This window comes from Panthera pardus, unplaced genomic scaffold (assembly GCF_024362965.1).
Source record: "Panthera pardus isolate Hobbes unplaced genomic scaffold, ASM2436296v1 HiC_scaffold_24, whole genome shotgun sequence".
NCBI classification, from domain to species: Eukaryota; Metazoa; Chordata; class Mammalia; order Carnivora; family Felidae; genus Panthera; species Panthera pardus.
The window spans coordinates 111,134,669-111,153,365 of NW_026526810.1; the positions used below are offsets into that span (position 1 = coordinate 111,134,669).

Here is an 18,697-nt window from a genome sequence, read left to right on the forward strand (position 1 = left end):
TCAAATAATTAAGACTAGAATCACCACATGATCCAGAAATCCACTTTTGGGTGTATTTGCAAAAGAATTTAAAGCAAGAGCTTGAAAAGATATTCGTGCACCCCCTTCATTGAAATATTATTCACAGTCAAGAGGTGGAAGCAACCCAAATGTCCATTGACAGATGAAAGAATAAAGAAAATGGATATATACATACAATACAATAATATGCAGACTTAAAAAAAAAAAAAGAAAACCCTCATTAAAAATTTTTTTTTTTAAAAAGAAGAAAGTCCTGTCACATGCTACAACATGGATGAACTTCAAGGGCATTATGCTAAGTGAAATAAGCCAGTCACAAGAGAACAAACTGTATGATTCTACTCATACAAATTATCTGAAGCAGTCAAAAGTCAAAAGCGTTGGGGAGGGGGGTAGGTAGGAGAAGAAAGTAGTGTTTTATGATATAGAGTTCCAGTTTTGCAAGATGAAAAAGTTTTAGAGATCTGTTGCACAACAATGTGAATATATTCAACACTGCCAAACTATATACTTAAAAATGGTTCAGATGGTAAATATAATGTGGTTTTTACCACAATAAAAAAAAAAAATAGTTACCCAGGCAATTCTGATGATAGCCAGGTTTTAGAAACTGGCAATAGCAGGTTAAGGGCATGGAATTATGCCCCCTTTTCTCTTCTTTCTACCATACTCTACCTCTCCAACCCTATTGGTTTTAATATCATGTGAAAACTAGGCTACTTAATAAAGATAAGACACAGAGCAATGTTTTTTACCTTCCTGACGGTATTTCCAACTTCTACAGATTGAAAAACTCAAACAGCAATTGAATGAAACAAAGGAAAAAGCCAAAGAGGAGAATGAGAAATTGGTGAGTGTCTAGGTACTACTACTTTTACTTACTGGGTGGTCAGGTTTCTGGCAAGCTCAGATATTTAAGACACAAAATGAGTAAGTGAATAGGTCCTAAGAGCAGCCTCAGTGACCTTAAAGCTCACACACTTGATTGTGCAGAAGCTCAAAAATAGCAAAACTGCTTTTGTAGAAAATGATCTTGTAGTCGTGGTGCTCCTGAGTTTGTCCTTTCAATGGCTTTTCAGTGGATGGAGGTAGGAAATATAAATTCAGATGCAGGAGTACAGGGTTTTTACTTGATCCAGTCTCCTTTCTCTCTCACCAGAAATTCTGGTTCTTAATATCAGGTATGATTGAGTTATTGCTTCAAACCTCAATACATCAACAGTCACAGAATAACTAACACCAACATAGATTAGTGGAAACAGTTTAAGATTTTAGGAGGCACTTTTCCCCTCTGGATATATACCAATAGGGATCTATGATCAAATTACATTACCATTTGAAATAATTTCTTTCTGTGTGATTATGCCACCAACTCAAGAACACATTTTGTTTTTGATTCTGGGGAGTTGCTTTTTAAAATTATGGAATTATATAAAATTATGTAATTTTAAAGTTATGTAATTACATAATTACGTAAAATATTTATGTGGCTCCAAAGTCAAATCAAGCGTGTTATATTCTGAGAAATCAAACTATCCATGTCTTCACAATATACCAGAGTATATTGTCAAAACTGATTTTTGTCAACATGATAGGTGAAAAAGGGTATTCCAGTGTATTTCAACTTGCATTTCTCTTATTTTGAGCTAGGTTGAGCATTTTTTCATGTTTGAGGGTCATTTGCATTTCTTTTTGACAACTCATTCATTTTTTAAATTGTTATTGGCCCTTTTTTCCTCCTCTTCCTCTTTTTTTTCTCTTCTCTCCTTCTCTTTCCTTTCTACTCCTCCACTTCCTTTTCCTCCTCCCTCTTCCTTCCTCTTTTTTTCCCCACCTTCTCCTTCTCTCTTGATTTATTAGAGATACTGGCCCTTCCTTTATCTCTTAGCTTACTAATTTTAATTTATGGTTAGGGCTGTTACTTCTCTTTCTTCCAAATTAAAGATTTGTTTAGTCTTCTCAAACCTCTTTTTAGTAATTAACCTGCATTTTCTAGATAAGATCAGCTCATTCTAGAAGTTCTTTCTTATTCAAGGCACTTGGTATCTTCTAACAAAAAGTAAAACTTTCTGCAAAAACAAAAAGGGAACATTTCTTCAAAGAAGATAGACAAATGGCCTAAGGTTTCAAGGGAACACAACTTTGTGGGACTTCTGTTCTTTTTCCTAATTCATTTAACTGTTTGGGTTTTTTGTTTTGTTTTGTTTTTTGTTTTTTTGCATATAGGAACAAAAGTATATTGTGCAAATAAATGAGCTGGAGGGAGAGTTCCAGCAAAAAGCCAAAGAAATTGGCATGATTCAGACAGAGCTGAAAACAATAAAACAATTCCAGAAGAGAAAAATCCAAGTGGAGAAAGAATTAGATGACGTAAGTTTCTTTCTTTCTTTAAACATAGGAGATTAGAGGGGCACCTGGGTGGCTTAGTCGCTCAAGCATCTGACTTTTGGTTTTGGTTCAGGTCATGATCTCACGACTTTGTGGGTTCGAGCCCCACATGGGGCTCTGTGCTAGCAGTGAGGGGCCTGCTTGGGATTCTTTCTCTTTCTCTCTCTCTCTGTCTCCTCTCTGTCCCTTCCTCACTCGTGCTTTCTCTCTCTTAAAATAAATAAATAAATAAATAAATAAATAAATAAATAAATAAATGAATGAATGAATAAATACTTTAAAAAAAGGAGATTAGGATTAACTACAAGCATAATTCAGAGATATTGCAGGTTTGGTTCCAGAGTGCCACAATAAAGTGAATGTCACAATACTATACTTTTTTTTTTTTTTTTGTCTTTTTAAGTAGGCTCCTTGCCCAACATGAGGCTTGAACTCACAACTCTGAGATTGAGAGTCCTATGCTCTACTGACTGAGCCAGCCAGGTGCCCCTCGCAATACTATACTTATATGTGCAAAAGCCTTCATAGACATTTACTCCTGTGAGATGGTAAAGGACTCCCTTTGGCATTTTAGAGATTATTTGAGAGAAAGTAGAAGACATCATGAGTGTAGCACTGGGTGCAAAAAAGTCTTGGTTAGACTTTTCTAAGCATTGATTTCTTTGTAACTTCACCAAATCTCAGCCAACACACCTTCTGCTTTTATCAGTAATTAAACCTTTGGAGTCACTTCAATAAGAAACACACTACAGTTCTTGGAAAACAGTAGGGGAAAACAAAGTAGAAAGTCCCAAAGGAAACTAGGTTGAGACTGATGAGTGATAATTTTAGAACATTTTAGAAGGTTCTCTTGGTAGGGGTAGGTGGGGTGAGGAAAACCGTACTTTCAGAAAGTTTCTCTGACTTCGCTTTGCTTTTTCTCTTTCCATTCCCTCAGCTCGGAATATAGTTTTATTGCATTAATAATAATGTAGTAAATGGCACTACATTTACATTTAGTAGATGAGTGTTGGGCACAGTAGCAGAAATCAGCTTTGTGACTTTGGGCAAGTTACTTAACCTCTCTATACCTTGATTTCCTGATCTGTAAAATGAGGATAGTAAGAGTTCATCATAGGCTCATAGGGTTGTTGTAAGGATTAAATGAGTTCATATAGTTACAGTGCTTAAAATAGCATTATGTCATATAAGAGACAATTATATTTACAATAGTATGTAGCGCTCTGCAAACAGAAGTCCTGATTTGTAGCATTTGCTGGTTTCCTTGGTATAAATACTCTTATTATGGCCAATTTCAAGCTACCAACACCCTAACACATGCTAGCGACATTCCTGGTGTGAGTCTGCTCCAATGTGCAATTAAATGCTGCTGCTGTTATTAGTAATAGCAGTAGCATTACCGCCTAAGATAACCATATTTCATATAGTGGAGGGGCTGAAAGTTGGTGCTCCAAAATCAGACTGCTAGAAAACAGTATAAATACTGTTTTCACTACTTGAATATTATCTTGTTAAGCTTCCTCATCTAAGCCATGGAGCTGGGAATAATGGTACCAACTTTAAAGGGTCATTGTGAAGACTAAATGAAATCATCTGTTTTAAATGCTTAGCACTGGGTGGTAAATATTACCTGCTGTTGCTGTTTCTGCTGCTAGTATTACTACTGCTAAAATTATGATTATAGAAATTAGTATTATTTAAGTATTATTTAGTATTATTTAAGGCCCTTCCACCATCCCTTTTGACGCCTCTCATTCTTGGTCATGGTATTCTCCAAGCATGCAATGTCTCTCAAGCAGTCCTTGGGCTCCCCAGAACCCTATTGAGCAAGAACAAGGTCTGATGGGAAACCAAAGTTCCTGCATCCTATCTCTGTTTACCTCCCAGCTAACTGCCAAATTGCAAGGGTGTATGAGAAATGAATAAGTCAGACAAGATACTGTAGTGGTTGAAATCAGGGACTTCATGTCCTGGCTCCGCAGCTGATAGCTATGTGGCCCTTGGATAGTCTGTTAACTTCTCTGAGTCTCAGATTCTTCATTTGTAAAATGTGGCTATAATATCACGTGTCTCCTCTTAGAGATGTTGTGTGGATTAAATAATGTGTGTAAAATATTTAGCATATTTATTCCTACTAGTCTCCAGTAAGAGGAGTAATGTCATAATTGTTGATATTTACTTGTTATGATTATATAGCTTTAAAAATCGTAATAGAGTACTCTTAAAAGCTCTAATTAAAGGAATGAGTTGGCACATTTTAGGCAAAGTGGGAAAGTCTAAGACACTTTCTTAAATTGGAGGAATGTATAGGAAAGTGTTTTAACTCTTTCTGTCATAATTGCAAAGTTATCTCCCAACCTCCCTGCCTGGCTGACTTTGTGAACTTGACTGCCTGTTGCTTTACAACTGTTGTTCTGTTACTTTAAAATTGTTCTTAATTTCAGTAGCTCATCTTTATACAAGCTCCTGTGCAGTATTTTCTGAGGAACTCTCTCCTTCTATGTGTTTCCAGACCTTTAAAGTCCTTAAGGGGAACCAGGGTGGCTCAGTCTGTTAAGCATCTGATTTGATCTTAGATCCCTGCGTTGGGCTCCGTGCTGACAGCAAGGAGCCTGCTTGGGTTTCTCTCTTTCCCTCTCTCTTTGCCCCTCTCCCACCTGGTCTCTTTCTCTCTTTCTCAGAACAAAACAAAACATAACAAAAACGACAACAATAACAAACCACATTAAACTCCTTAAAATAGCAGCTATATAACTGTCTTCTCTAGTTATTTTATGTTTGTATTGTTCATTAGTTTTGTAAACTGAGGAGAATAAAAGGAGCCAGATCATCTACTTGTGAATGTCTTTGTCACTCCTCACTAGTCGCTAGACTGGTACTTACTAATAAAACTTGCTAAGTGAGTGATATAAGGCAACCATCTAAAATGAAATCCTTTCATGGAATTCATAGAATCTTAGAGCTGAAAGAAACTTTAGGGCCAATTTAAGCCATTCTATAGATGAGCAAAACTGAGACACAAAGATGTTAAGTGACTTTCGTGGTAACTTGTAGAGCTGGTAGCAGAACCCTGTTGATCTGAATCCCTGCCCAGTACTTCTAGTCGTGCCCTCTCTATTTCTTAACCTGCATTATTACCTATTATTGAAGAAAAATTACCCTCAAATCTAGCAGCTTAAAACTACACTAAACATTTGTTAAAAACATAATTCCCATGGGTCAAGAATTTGGGAGCAGTTTGGGGCACCTGGCTGGCTCCATAGAGCATGTGACTCTTGATTTCAGGGTCATGAGTTCAAGCCGCACGTTGGGTGTGGAGCCTACTTTAAAAAAAAAAAAAAAAAAAAAAAAGAATTTGGGAGCAGGTTAACTGGGAAATTCTGGCTCAGGGTCTTCCATGAAGTTACAGTCTAGATATCAGCCAGGGCTGCAGTCATCTGGAGGCTTGATTAGAGCTTCAGGATCTGTTTCCCAGTGCCAACTAACATGCTGTCAAGTTGGGACTAGTAATTACTGAGAGGCCTCAGCATCTTCCCACATGGGCCTTTCAATGACTTTACCCAAAGTGAATAATCCCAAAGAAAGCCAGACAGAAGCTATCCCTTTCTTGACTTAGCCTTGGAAATTGTACAGCATTACTTCTGTCATATTCTATTAGTTAGGAGTGAATCCCTAACTCTGGCCCACAGTCTAAGGATGGAGAATTAGGTTCCATCATTTGAAGGGAGGACCATCAAAGAAGTTGTGGATGTATTTTAAAACCACCACATCACCACAGTCCAAAGTATGCACCAATACGGAAATGTTCTGATTAACTCCCTGAAGAATCTTCTTTAGTATTTCTCTTTTGTAAACCTAGTATTGTCCAGATGCCTTGATGTGAAAGTCAAGACCCAACACCTATTTTGAAACATTATTTTCTCCTTTTACTTCCTCATGCACACCCCCTTTAATTCATCCAAACTGGATATTTACTAATCCCTGAAGTCTTTTTACCGTATTTTTTAAAGTTCATTTTTGGGGCGCCTGGGTGGCTCAGTCAGTTAAGCGTCCGACTTCGGCTCAGGTCACGATCTTGCGGTCCGTGAGTTCGAGCGCCGCGTCGGGCTCTGGGCTGATGGCTCAGAGCCTGGAGCCTGCTTCCGATTCTGTGTCTCCCTCTCTCTCTGCCCCTCCCCCGTTCATGCTCTGTCTCTCTCTGTCTCAAAAATAAATAAAACGTTAAAAATTTAAAGTTCATTTTTGTTTATTTTGAGAGAGAGAGTGAGCAAATGGTGGAGGGGCAGAGAGAGAGGGAGAGAAAGAATCCCAAGCAGGCTCTCTGTTGTCAGCACAGAGCACAATGTGAGGCTCGATCTCACAATCCATGAGATCATGACCTGAGCGGAAATCAGGAATTGAACGCTTAATGGACTGAACCAGGCACCCCCTTTCTGCCATTTTTTTCGTAGTTCAAACTGTTTCTTCTATCCAGAATATACTCCCAATAGATCTCTATCCATTAAAATTTTACCGATTCTTCAAAGGCTCAGCTCAAATGCATATCCTCCATAAGGCTGTCCCCCAGAGTCATGTTTAAAAGTCATAATTTTAGGGGCACCTGGGTGGCTCAGTCGGTTAAGGTCTGACTTCAGCTCAGGTCATGATCTCACAGTTTGTGGGTTTGAGCCCTGTGTTGGGCTCTGTGCTGACAGCTTAGAGCCTGGAGTCTGCTTCAGATTCTGTCTCCCTCTCTCTGCCTCTCTCTCTCTCTCTCTCTCTCAAAAATAAACATTAAAATTTTTAAAAAAATAAATCAAAGTAATAATTTTCTATGAAAAAAAGTATTAATTTTCTTCCATTTGTGACAGCTTGGATGAAACTTGAGGGTGTTATGTTAAATGAAAAAAATCAGAAAGATAAACATTATATGATATCCCTTATATGTGGAATCTAAAAAAGAGCTGAACTCCGAGCAACAGAGTAGAGGTTACCCAAGCTGGGAGGGAGGAGGATATAAGGAGATATTGGTCAAAGGATACAAACTTCCAGTTATAAGATTGAAAAGTTCTGGGGATTCTAATGTACAGTATGGTGATGATAGCTAATAATCCTGTATTATATACTTGAAAGTTGCTAAGAGAATAAATCTTAAATGTTCTTACTACAAAAAAGAAATGGTAATTATGTGACAATATGGAGGTGTTAGCTCATTATTTATTTATTTATTTATTTATTTATTTATTATTTATACCATGTTATATGTTATACCATTTTATATGTCAATTTTATCTCATCAAGCTGGAAAAAAGAAAAAAGATTATTAGCAAAAAAAAAATAATACTTTGTGTGTTTTCATAGCATTTTTTATCTCTTTTATACCACTTTGCTCATTTACCTTGGCATATTCATTATTTGTCTTTTCTCCCCTGCTAGTTACAAATTCTTTGAGGCATGAACATCATTGTTCATTTGTATTCATCAAATACAAGATAACACAGTAATGCTCAATAAATCTTTGTTAAATTCTGAGTAGGTCTTTTCATTAAAAAAATGTAATTGAAGATTGGGGCACCTGGGTGGTACAGTCGGTTAAGTGTTCGACTCTTGGTTTTGGCTAGGTCATGACCTCACAGATTGTGAATTCAAGCCCCACATCATGCTCTGTGCTGACATGTGGAGCCTGCTTGGGATTCTCTCTCTCTCTCTCTCTCTCTCTCTCTCTCTCTGTCTCTCTCTCTGCCCCTCCGGCTTGAGCTCTCTCTCTCAAAATAGATAAACTTAAAAAATGTAATTGAAGGAATATCAAGTTTTCTACTAACTAGATGGGAGGAATCCTTTCATAATGTATATGTATATTAAATCATTGCAATATATACTCAAAATACTTTACAATTAATAATTTCCAAAAAAAAAGCTTAAAATTTTCTAGAAGGAATATCAAATTTTTTAATATGAAAATACTGAAGATTGAATCAATTTAAGATTGGTAACTTTTTAGGAACTCTCACAATAGCTATCTTAAGTATAGGTATACAATCTGAATCAATATGAATTAACTAGTGGGTATTCTAGAGGTATGATTTCTTTTTTTTAAGAACAATATTGCCACCTAATGGAGAAATAGATTTCGGACTTTTCAAAAGGGACGTGGGCCAGGAAGACTTAAAATTCAGGCAAAAGATACTGGTTTGTGGGAAAAAATAAGGTGGTTCTCTGGAATTCAAAATATGGAAGATTTAGGGCAGATGTAGAGGCCTGTGAACTTAAAATGAGGGGAGTATATAGATAAAGGAAGAAAATTAATTATACTGTGTATATGGAATTCACTATACAAATGAAAAGAGGCTAGTTAAATTTAGATTATCAAAAAATACTCAAAGCATAAATTTTAAAGAAAAAATGATTTCTATCTATGTAATTAACAGAAGGAGCATACATTGGTAGGTTGCAGTTATTTTAAAATAATTTGTTTTAGTCTATCTTCTTTTGACAGCGATAATACCCATTGCAGCAAATTTAGCTGATAAAAAAGAAGACAATTAAAAGCCCTCTCCTCACAGTTATACTACCTAGAGATAACCATTAAATATTTTGGTCTATTTTCTTTCTCTTTTTCTTCCTCTATGTAGAGACGTTTAAAAATACATGGCATTTTAGGGGGCGCCTGGGAGGCTCAGATTGTTAAGCATCCAACTCTTGATTTCAGCTCAAGTCATGATCCTGGGGTTGTAGGATCGAACCCCGTGTCCGACTCCATGCTGAGCATGGAGCCTACTTAAGATTCTGTCTTTCTCCTTCTGCCTTTCTCTCCCATCTGCCTTTCTCTCCCTATGCTCCCCCTCTTCTCTTTCTCTCTCTCTCTCAAATAAATAAATAAATAAGTAGCCATCTTTCAAATATATATATATATATATATATATGCTATTTTTTAAAAAATGAGGTTATTATGTACAAACTGTTACCCTGACTTTTTCACTTTTGTTGTGAACATTTTTCAATGCCATTACATATTTTCTTTTTTTCTTTTTTTTAAAAAAGGTACTGTTTTTTAAAGTTTATTTATTTTGAGAGAGAGACAGAGACAGAGAGAGAGGGAGAGAGAATCCCAAGGAGACTCCATGCTGTCAGCACAGAGCCAGATGGGGGGCTCAGTCCCACAAGCCGTGAGATCATGACTTGAGCCGAAACCAAGAGTCAGACACTTAACTGACTGAGCCACCCAGGTACCCCTCAATGCCATTACATATTTTTCTATAAAATCTTTTGACTAGTCGAGGCATATGTATCATAATTTATTAGGTAAGATGTATCATGGGTAGATGTATCATGATTTATTAATTAGTCCCTCATTGTTAGACATCTGAGCTTTTTTCTAATTTTCCACTATTATAAACTGATGAACACCTAGGTAACAAAATGTTTTTCTACATCTGTAATTAGTATTTAGGATAACTTCTCTGAGGTGGAATTTGTAGGTTAAAGAACATAAACTTTTAAAGGTTTTTGATAGGGGCCACCTGGGTGGCTCAGTCAGTTAAACATCTGATTCTTGAGTTTGGACCAAGGTGGACCCTGTGTCTGCCCTGGGTCAGGCTTCGTGCTGAGCAGAGCCTGCTTGGGATTCTCTCTCTCACTTCTCTCTCTCCCTCCCCTGCTCATGTGCTCGTGTTTGCTCTCTCTCTCTCTCTCTCTCTCTCTCTCAAAAAATAAATAAATAAATAAATAAATAAACTTAAAAAAGATTAAAAAAATTTTTTTTGAGAGAAGAGCAAGAGAGAGAGAGAGAGAGAGAGAGCAAAGCAGGGGAGGATCAGAGAGAGAGGGGGACGGTGGATCCAAAGTGGGCTCTGTGCTGACGGCAGTCAGCCTGATGCGGGGCTCAAACTCAAGAATCACGAGATCATGACCTGAGCTGGTCAGTCGCCTAACCAACTGAGCCACCCAGGCACCCCAAAAAGAACGGTTTTTGGTAGGTATTACCTAATTATCTTTAGAAACATTTGTTAATTTATGGATTTTGAAAGGTCCATCTTCCCACACACTAAGATGATAGACATTTCCATAAACTTGTACACTGACATTAATTTTCAGTCTTTAATGATATCAGAAGGCATTTTTTTAAAAATTGTATGAAAAATACAGAGAGAAAGAATATCTGAATGAGATCATATAAAATGGAGATTTAATACACTTTGGACAGAGATCACAGGATAATTATTAAGTATAAGGGAGGACAGTAGTAGATATAATAATAACTAGCTGGAATATTAAATGGTTACTATTCTAGCTAGGTACTTTACATGTATTGTTTGTTATTTAATCCTGGCCACACCCTATGAGCTAGTTACTATTATTATTCTCTTCTTATTCCTGGAAACCTGAGACTTAGAGAAGTGATTTGCCCAGAGTCAAACAGTTGTCTCATGGGACACTCTACTGCCTTTTTTATGGATTAGATGGAGTATGCTTATTTCAGCCTGACTGATTGCCAGTAAATGTAGACTACAATATAGCTTTAAATTAGCTTACTTTTCTTTGCCTAGAAGAGTTTTATGTCCTTTTTATTCCATGTATACATGTTTTTAGGACAGAAGGATCCATCTATGAGAATCATAGGGAGATGTATTTTAGATTAATACTAGGGAGAATTTTCTAAAAATGGGAACTATGAAAGGCTAGTCTAATGAATTAATGACATTTGAATTCGTGATACTTCTGTCTCTAGATATTTTTCTCATAGAAAGAATCCTATATTAAGTGGGAGATTGTCTGGTGTGAATTTTAAGGTCCCTTTCAATTCTAAAATATTATGTTTTTAAAGTGTAATCTCTACACCCAACGTGGGACCTGAACTCCTGAGATCAAGAGTCACACACTCCTCCAACTGAGCCAGCCAGGTGCCCCAATTCTAAAATATTATGATTCTATGAGTCTACATGTTTAAATGAAGATATTTGGCAAATATGATTATGAGAACAACTTGTCTGTTCTGGGAACTGTTGTTCATGAATAACTTTTTAGAAACTCAATACTGATCTTGTAAGTCTATAGATGATTGGTGGGAAATATGGTACTCACGGGTAGGGACATGGAATTTTCCTGTGTGTTCAGGATTAAGAAATAATGTATCACAGAGAATGTTTTTTTATTGAGAATTTTCCAGAAATGTGCCTCAGTCACCCCCATTTCCTACTGATCTTTTTTTTTCTTTTGTTATTGTAATTATAGCTTAAGGAGAATTTAAGGAACACGGAGCGGAAACATCAGGAGACTCTTAGAAGATTGGAGGGCAAGTTTTTTGAAGAAAAGGTACAACACTTTAGTGTTAATTAAGAAATATTTTGTTTTTAAAAAGAAGAAATATTTTGTTTACTAAAACATTATAAGTATCTATATGCACTCTGAGACATGTCAATCTTTCTTTTGGTATCTTATTAGAGGATTGTTTATCAAATCACAGCAGATAAAAAAATAGGGAAAATGAAACCTGTTCTAGATATCTCAGTGTCTAGTCAGTTAGAGATTCTTGAAATCCTAAAGAGGGATTGTTATCCGAAGCTTCAGTACACAGTCCCTTCAGCTTGGTGTTCCCCTAGTGGACGGAAAGCTGCATGTAGCACATTATGTAGGGGGATGAGATGGGAAAAGTCACTCTGGTACACGTGAAGGTGTTTCCTTAGTCAAACCAAGCTAAACTAAGGGTGTTAATAAAAAGGGGGCTCAAAAATGTTCCTTAGCATATCACAAACTTCCACATTTCTCTGTGCCTCTGACATTAATTCTCCAAATTGTGGGAAGTGCATTGGAACACTTCTCTGTGAGCTTTTCAGAGGACCCATGGTTTTTCTTTAAGTCTTCTAAACTTTCCTTTAACTGTTCATTCTTAGGGAAGAATTGAACAGATTTCTTTCAGAAACTGGTAGGGATGTAGGAAGTTGAGGGTGGGGCAAATAAATACTCATATCAGCTTTAGATAAAAAATTTGCCATAAAAAGTGGCTCTAGATTTCCCGTTTCTGTATTAAATAACCTAGGAATGGGGCAGGAGGAGCATCTTGGTGCTTTCCTTCTCAGGCACTTCCTGGCACTGTTACGAGTGGAAGTCCTCAGGAATGGGCTGCTCTCAATTGCCTTTTTCCCTCTATCCCACCCCCTAAGCTTGTTCTCTTCTCTGCTAAGTGCAGCAGTTCCACAAAGGTTAGGAGCGCTTCATCAGATTGCAGCATACATGTCTGACAGTGCCTATATAAATAGGATTTTTATGTCTGGAAGTAGGTGGCTGCTGGCCTTTCCCTCATAGTTGCAAGATGGTTAATGCAGCTCTAAGATTTGTCTGTGTTTAAGGCAGCAAGAAGGGAGGCTCCAGCTGTATCTGTCCTTTTTTATTTGGAAACCATAAAAGCTTTCCCAGAAGCTCTTAGCAGATTTTGTCTTACATCTATCTCATTGGACAGAGCCATGTTATATTGGATGCTGGGAAAGTGAGTGTGTTTTTTTCCAGACACTAGTGAAAGCCGGAAAGGGAGGATGGGAATGAGTGTTGGGATGGCCAGCCACAGCAGTAGCTGTCTCAGTATGTTCGGTGTAAACTTCATGGTTAGGTACGAACTCCTGTGCTGGTTTGAACCCCAGTGCTGCTGGTTTGTGGCAGAGGGCTTTCCGGTAAGCCCTGTTTATTCGTCTCCACCTGGTCATATAAAGCACATCCCTCAGGTTATAGGTGTTTTGTTTCCCTATTTAATCCTTTCTGTTCCTTGAACCACCAAGCCCTTTCCCAATGACATATTTTTGTACTTGGTGTTCCTTTCTGGAATGTTCTTCCTCCAGCTCTGGCTCTTCTCATTCTTAGGAGCTCAAATGTCATTTCCTCAGAAGTGGATTCCTTAAACCCCAATCTAACATAATCTCCCCCAGTTACTATCTATCTCATTACTCCATTTATTACATTCACAGCATTCATCACAGTTTAATTCTCTCATTTGTTTGCTTGTTAGGGAGCAAACAAGCATCACATTGCCTGCGTATGAATCTCTGCTCTGCCACTTACTAGCTATCTGACTTTGGGCAAGTCACTAACCTCTCTTTCCCTGTTTCCTCAGTCCTTGTTTTTGGTGATAATAATAGTGTCTAATTTTTAGGGTTCTTGTGATAGGTAAGTAATACACATAGAGCTCTTAGAACCATGCCTGGCACGTGGTAAAAGCTCAGTGCACTTTAATTATTATCGTTGTTTGGATCTCACCTAGAATACAAGGTCTGTCAGAACAGGGACCTTATCTGTTTTTTTCACCACAGAATCTCCAGCATCTGAAAAATCTGATACAATACTAATGCTCAATAGGGATTTGTTGGATAAATAAATGACTCTAACCACATTGTATTTAGCAGAAATTTATCCAAGCTCCACTTTCCAATATTGATGTGGACTTTTTTTTTCTATTTATGTGTCATATTGCTTCTTTAATGGGGAGATCAGATGGTACCCTGAGGTTCCTGTGTTCACACTATCCTCTTTGCTAGCTATTCCACCAGTACTTGGAGTTCTTCACACTAGGTCATGTGGACAGGAGTATTTTGTTTGACATTATAAAATAAATACTTCACTTTTTGGTGTGTAAATTTGTTAGAAATATAACTCTATTAAAACAGCCTACAGGCACCTGGGTGGCTCAGTTCGTTAAGCATCTGACTCTTGATTTCGGCTTAGGTCATGATCTCACAGTTAGTGAGATTCAGCCCCTTGTTGGGCTCTGCCCTGACAGCTGAAGGCCTGTCCTTTCTCTCTCTTGCCGCCACCACCCCCAAAATAAATAAATAAACTTTAAAAAAAAAAGTCTGTTTTCTTTTTTAGCATCGACTAGAACAAGAGGCTGAAAAGAAGATAATAATGCTGGCAGACAGAGCTCACCATGAAGCTATCGCGTAAGAGACTGCTGCTTCCTTTTTCTTTTTCATAGCTTCTCTTATCTCTTTGCTGGTCTGTTTTGTTCTCATCATATTGTCTTCTCCCTTCTCTCTTGGTTTGCTTTCTTCAAATTTTCTTGTTTACTTTCCCTCGTTATTTCTTTCTCTTTGTGTCCCCGCCCCTTTTTCACCCACCCTTTCTGCAGCAAGGTGGTGTGGAGGAAATAACCCTGGCTTTGAAGTTAGACTTTGGTTCTCAACATGTATACCGACATGACTGACTGTTGGAAAATTTCCTAACCTTTTTGAAATTAAATTTCTTCGTCTAAAAACGGGGTTAATCATAGCAACTGTATAGAGTTGTCATGAGGTATGTTAGTGAAAGTAACATTTAATTGTGTTAATAAATTCCGAAGTCTCAATGGTTTAGTTCTTGCTCGCTTAACAATCCAGTATAAGTCTGATAGCTCTACTTGAGTGGTGATTCGGGAACTGGGGCTGTTTCTATCTTGGACTTCTTCCATCCAGTCATATGGACAGGAGAGACCATGGAAACCCATCTGCTCCTAACTGCCTTGGACTGGAAGTAACACGTAACTTTTCACTTTCCATTGGTGAAAACTTAGTCACATACCCCACCTCTTTTGAGTCCCTACCATAAACTAAATACGTCGTGGTCATTATTTTTAATGTTGGGGGATAAGGCGGTCATTGTTCTAGTTTGGTAATATCTAAAACTTAACACCTGTGTTTTGGGATCATATATCTATCTATTTCAGGCAACTGAATCATGCTGGAAGAGCCGTTTTTAAAGAGAATGTTTATCTCCAGAAAGCCCTCACATACCACCTGAAGGAAGCTGACACTCTACAAAAAAACTCCCAGAAGTTGCAAGATACTCAAACTTTCCTTTTACATCAGAAGGTTCCCACTCCATTTGGACTTGCTGGGTTTTTTGTTTGTTTGCTCGTTTGTTTATTTAAGGATTGGGTTGGTAAATATGAAGAATTGAGTATAATAATGATACATGAGGACTTTGGGACCATTTTTATTCTGTCTGGATGATGTACCTTTCTTATTTGAAAGGATTAATTATGAGAATGGCATAAGAAGTATTTGACTTGGGATGCCTCAGTGGCTCAGTCAGTTAAAGAGTCCAACTCCTGATTTCTGCTCAGGTCATGATCTCACAGTTCGTGGGTTCAAGCCCCACATCAGGCTCTGTGCTGATAGCACGGAGCCTGCTTGGGATTCTCTGCTTCCCTCTCTCTCTCTCTCTGCCTCTCCCTGAGCATGTGCTCTCTCTCTATCTCTCTCAAAAATAAATAAATAAATAAATAAACATAAAAAAAGAAGTATTTGACTTGGCTTTATAAAGAATATATCAGAAACATAAATGTAAACCCTATCCTCTACTACCTTAGAATACTCATTTTACTTTGCTTAGAGTTGGTCTCTGAATTACTGGTTCCGAATAGGTTCAGCTGTAACAGCCCCGACAACAGTGGCTTTACCATGTAAGGGTTTATTCTCTCCTCTAAATGAAGTCTGGAGGTTAGCAATCCAGAGCTGGAAGAGTAGTGCCACAAAGTCAACAGAGACTCAGTTTCCTTAACTCTGCTGGGCAACGTATGGCTTACATCCCCAAAGTTACTTCATGGCCCAAAGCAGCTGCTAGATCTCTAACCATTACCCAGAAAGCAGGAAGGAAGAAGGACAGGGAGGAAAAATTATGCGCCCCCCCTCCCCTTTAGAAGTCTTCCTGGAAGTCCTGCAAACACTTCTACTTACATTTCATTGACCAGAACTTAGTTATATAGCTTTGCTGAACTGCAAGGGAGACTGGGAATTTTCAATTGGGCTTCCTGCCTTCCTGAAAAAAAAAAAAAAAAAAAAAAAATGGAGTTTTATTACTAAGGAGGAAAGGGACAATGGAAAAGGGATAGGCCACTAGCCTATAGGCTAGGCTAGGAAACATTTTCCAGTATACAGTTGTTAATGTTTTACTGTATAATCTTATTGATTTTGAAATTACCCATTTCAATAATATAAAATATTTAAACTATTGGAATTTTAGAGAAAGGAAAGTTTCTTAATCAGCAAAATTAGTGGCCTTCACAAGTCCAGAGAAGAACCCTGGGATGTTTTTTCTCTCGGTACACAGAATACCAAAATCATCATCTCAACCTGGTATCAAATTTAAGCTAATGATGTAATGGAAATTAGTGAGGAACTTTTAAGTTTTGAAATTGATTAAAGAAAATCAACTCTCTCATCTTTGTTTTTAGGAAATCAATGATCTGTTGGTTAAGGAAAAGATAATGCAGTTTACCCAGCAGAGATTACAAATCCAAACTCTTCAGAAAAAGGTGGTAAGCTTGGAGACTGCCCTGAGTTGTATGACCAGAGAGTTTGAGGCTGAAGTTCTAAAAATGCAGCGACAGGCAATGATAGAGAACCAAGCAGGTCAGGTTGAAATTGACAAGCTGCAACATCTTCTCCAGATGAAGGACAGGGAAATGAATCGAGTGAAGAGGCTGGCCAAGAACATACTGGATGAGAGAACAGAAGTGGAAAGGTTCTTTTTAGATGCTCTGCACCAAGTGAAGCAACAGATCCTACTGGGCAGGAAGCATTACAAAAAGGTAGCACAAGCTGCTTTCAATTTTAAAATGAGAGAGGCATGTGCAGGAAGAACAGAATATCCCCGGATCCGAACGTTCGATGGCAAAGAGCACAGCACCAATAGCGTAACTCAAGATCTTATGGAGGCTGAGAAATGGTACTAATCATGGCTTTAATATTTTATCCTTTGTGCAGCTATTTTTGTGCCCTTTAGAGAAATAAGCACTCTGAGGAGTTCAGTTACATAATATCTAAGTATTGAATAGATTACTCACTAAGTTACTCGAAGATAGGAACTGTCTTACCTGTCTTTATAACCCCTGTGCTTAGCACTGTGTGTGGGGCTTAGTAGGTATTCTTAGTAGATTTCCTTTTTTCAAGACAGAGACTTATTAAAGAGACTAGATCATTTGTTCCATAGAATGTCATTGTAGTATCTTTGAACATGTTCCTTTATTTTCTTTTTTGTAAATTCATTATAAAGGTGTGATCAGATTAAGGTTAAACATTTTTGATAAGCTTACTTTCACAAATATTTTGTAACGTTCCTTTTACTGAGATGAAATTCATAGATAATATCTAACTAAACATATAATTTAAGAAATCAATATAACAGTTCTTTGTAATAATTCCTTGTTGCACAGAACTGTTCTATGGGTTGGAGGACATCCAGGAGTGGGACCCCATCATTGTACTAACCAAAAGTCCTTGCAAGTTTCCAAAATACATGCTACAGATCTACTGCCACCATAATAAAGGTAGCAGGATGCTTGAGACAGTTGTAGACTTTATACAATGACTGTTTCCTGTTAGCGTTTCTGTCAGTGCACTCTTAACTCCTATGAACCATAAATTAGAGTGCATTTTAAAGATTATTCTGAAAAAAAAAGTTTTATCTCCCAGTGCAATTAGGTTCTTCAAAGGCCTTAGCTTGAGAAACTTAAAAGGACTCCCTACTACTATGTACTGAACACCTTATTAACAGTGCTTCCAAATGTGTTTTCTGATTTATTTTTTAATGGATTAATTAGTAGGTTCTTTTAAACTATGTATCTGTTGGGAAGGTTGGACATGGTCAGTGGCTTCTGAAAGATAAGACTGTTTTCTTCAAAATGTCCATACCATAATTTTTTAAAACCTTTTTGCCATATTTAGAAGTCTATTACTTGTATTACCAATAATTTCTCTGTAATTTCCTCTTTTTAAAAAAATTTTATTTGAGGGGCGCCTGGGTGGCTCAGTCGGTTGAGCGTCCGACTTCAGCTCAGGTCATGATCTCACAGTCTGTGAGTTCGAGCCCCGCATCGGGCTCTGTGCTGATGGCTCAGAGCCTGGAGCCTGCTTCGGATTCTGTGTCTCCCTCTCTCTCTGCCCCTCCCCTGCTCATGCTCTGTCTCTCTCTGTCTCAAAAATAAATAAAAACATTAAGAAAAAAAATTAAAAAAAAATTTATTAGAGAGGGAGAGCATGCGAGTGGGGGAGAGGGAGAGAGAGAGAGAGAGAGAGAGAGAGAGAGAGAATCTTAAGCAAGCTCCACGCTTAGCACAGAGCCTGATGTGGGGCTTGATCACACGACCCTGGGATCATGACCTGAACTGAAATCAAGAGCTGGATGCTCAACCAACTGAACCACCCCGGTGCCCTGTCCTCTTTTTAATTTAAATTTAATTTTTTTTTTTAACGTTTATTTATTTTTGGGACAGAGAGAGACAGAGCATGAACGGGGGAGGGGCAGAGAGAGAGGAGGCACAGAATCGGAAGCAGGCTCCAGGCTCTGA

At 37.8% G+C, this 18,697-nt stretch overlaps 1 protein-coding gene and 1 long non-coding RNA gene across 7 annotated transcripts in view; one reads left to right on the plus strand and one right to left on the minus strand.

The window, feature by feature from the left end:
- The window catches only part of BBOF1 (basal body orientation factor 1), a 55,987-nt gene that overhangs the window by 9,916 nt on the left and 27,374 nt on the right, over positions 1-18,697 (plus strand). For 4 of the 6 annotated variants that reach the window (XM_053889595.1, XM_053889590.1, XM_053889592.1 and 1 more), the window contains exons 3-8: positions 806-871; positions 2,248-2,391; positions 11,620-11,700; positions 14,242-14,312; positions 15,074-15,218; positions 16,583-17,076. In XM_053889595.1, coding sequence (XP_053745570.1) covers positions 806-871; positions 2,248-2,391; positions 11,620-11,700; positions 14,242-14,312; positions 15,074-15,218; positions 16,583-17,076 — 1,001 coding nt within the window. The remainder of the gene's footprint in view (positions 1-805; positions 872-2,247; positions 2,392-11,619; positions 11,701-14,241; positions 14,313-15,073; positions 15,219-16,582; positions 17,077-18,697) is intronic. The other 2 variants (XM_053889593.1, XM_053889594.1) reach the window with 2 other exon arrangements.
- LOC109253823 (uncharacterized) lies at positions 7,658-17,629 on the minus strand. The gene is made up of 3 exons (XR_002074547.2): positions 17,225-17,629; positions 16,086-16,167; positions 7,658-7,689 (listed from the first exon to the last, which is right to left on the minus strand). It is a non-coding gene; the product is annotated as an uncharacterized LOC109253823 (long non-coding RNA).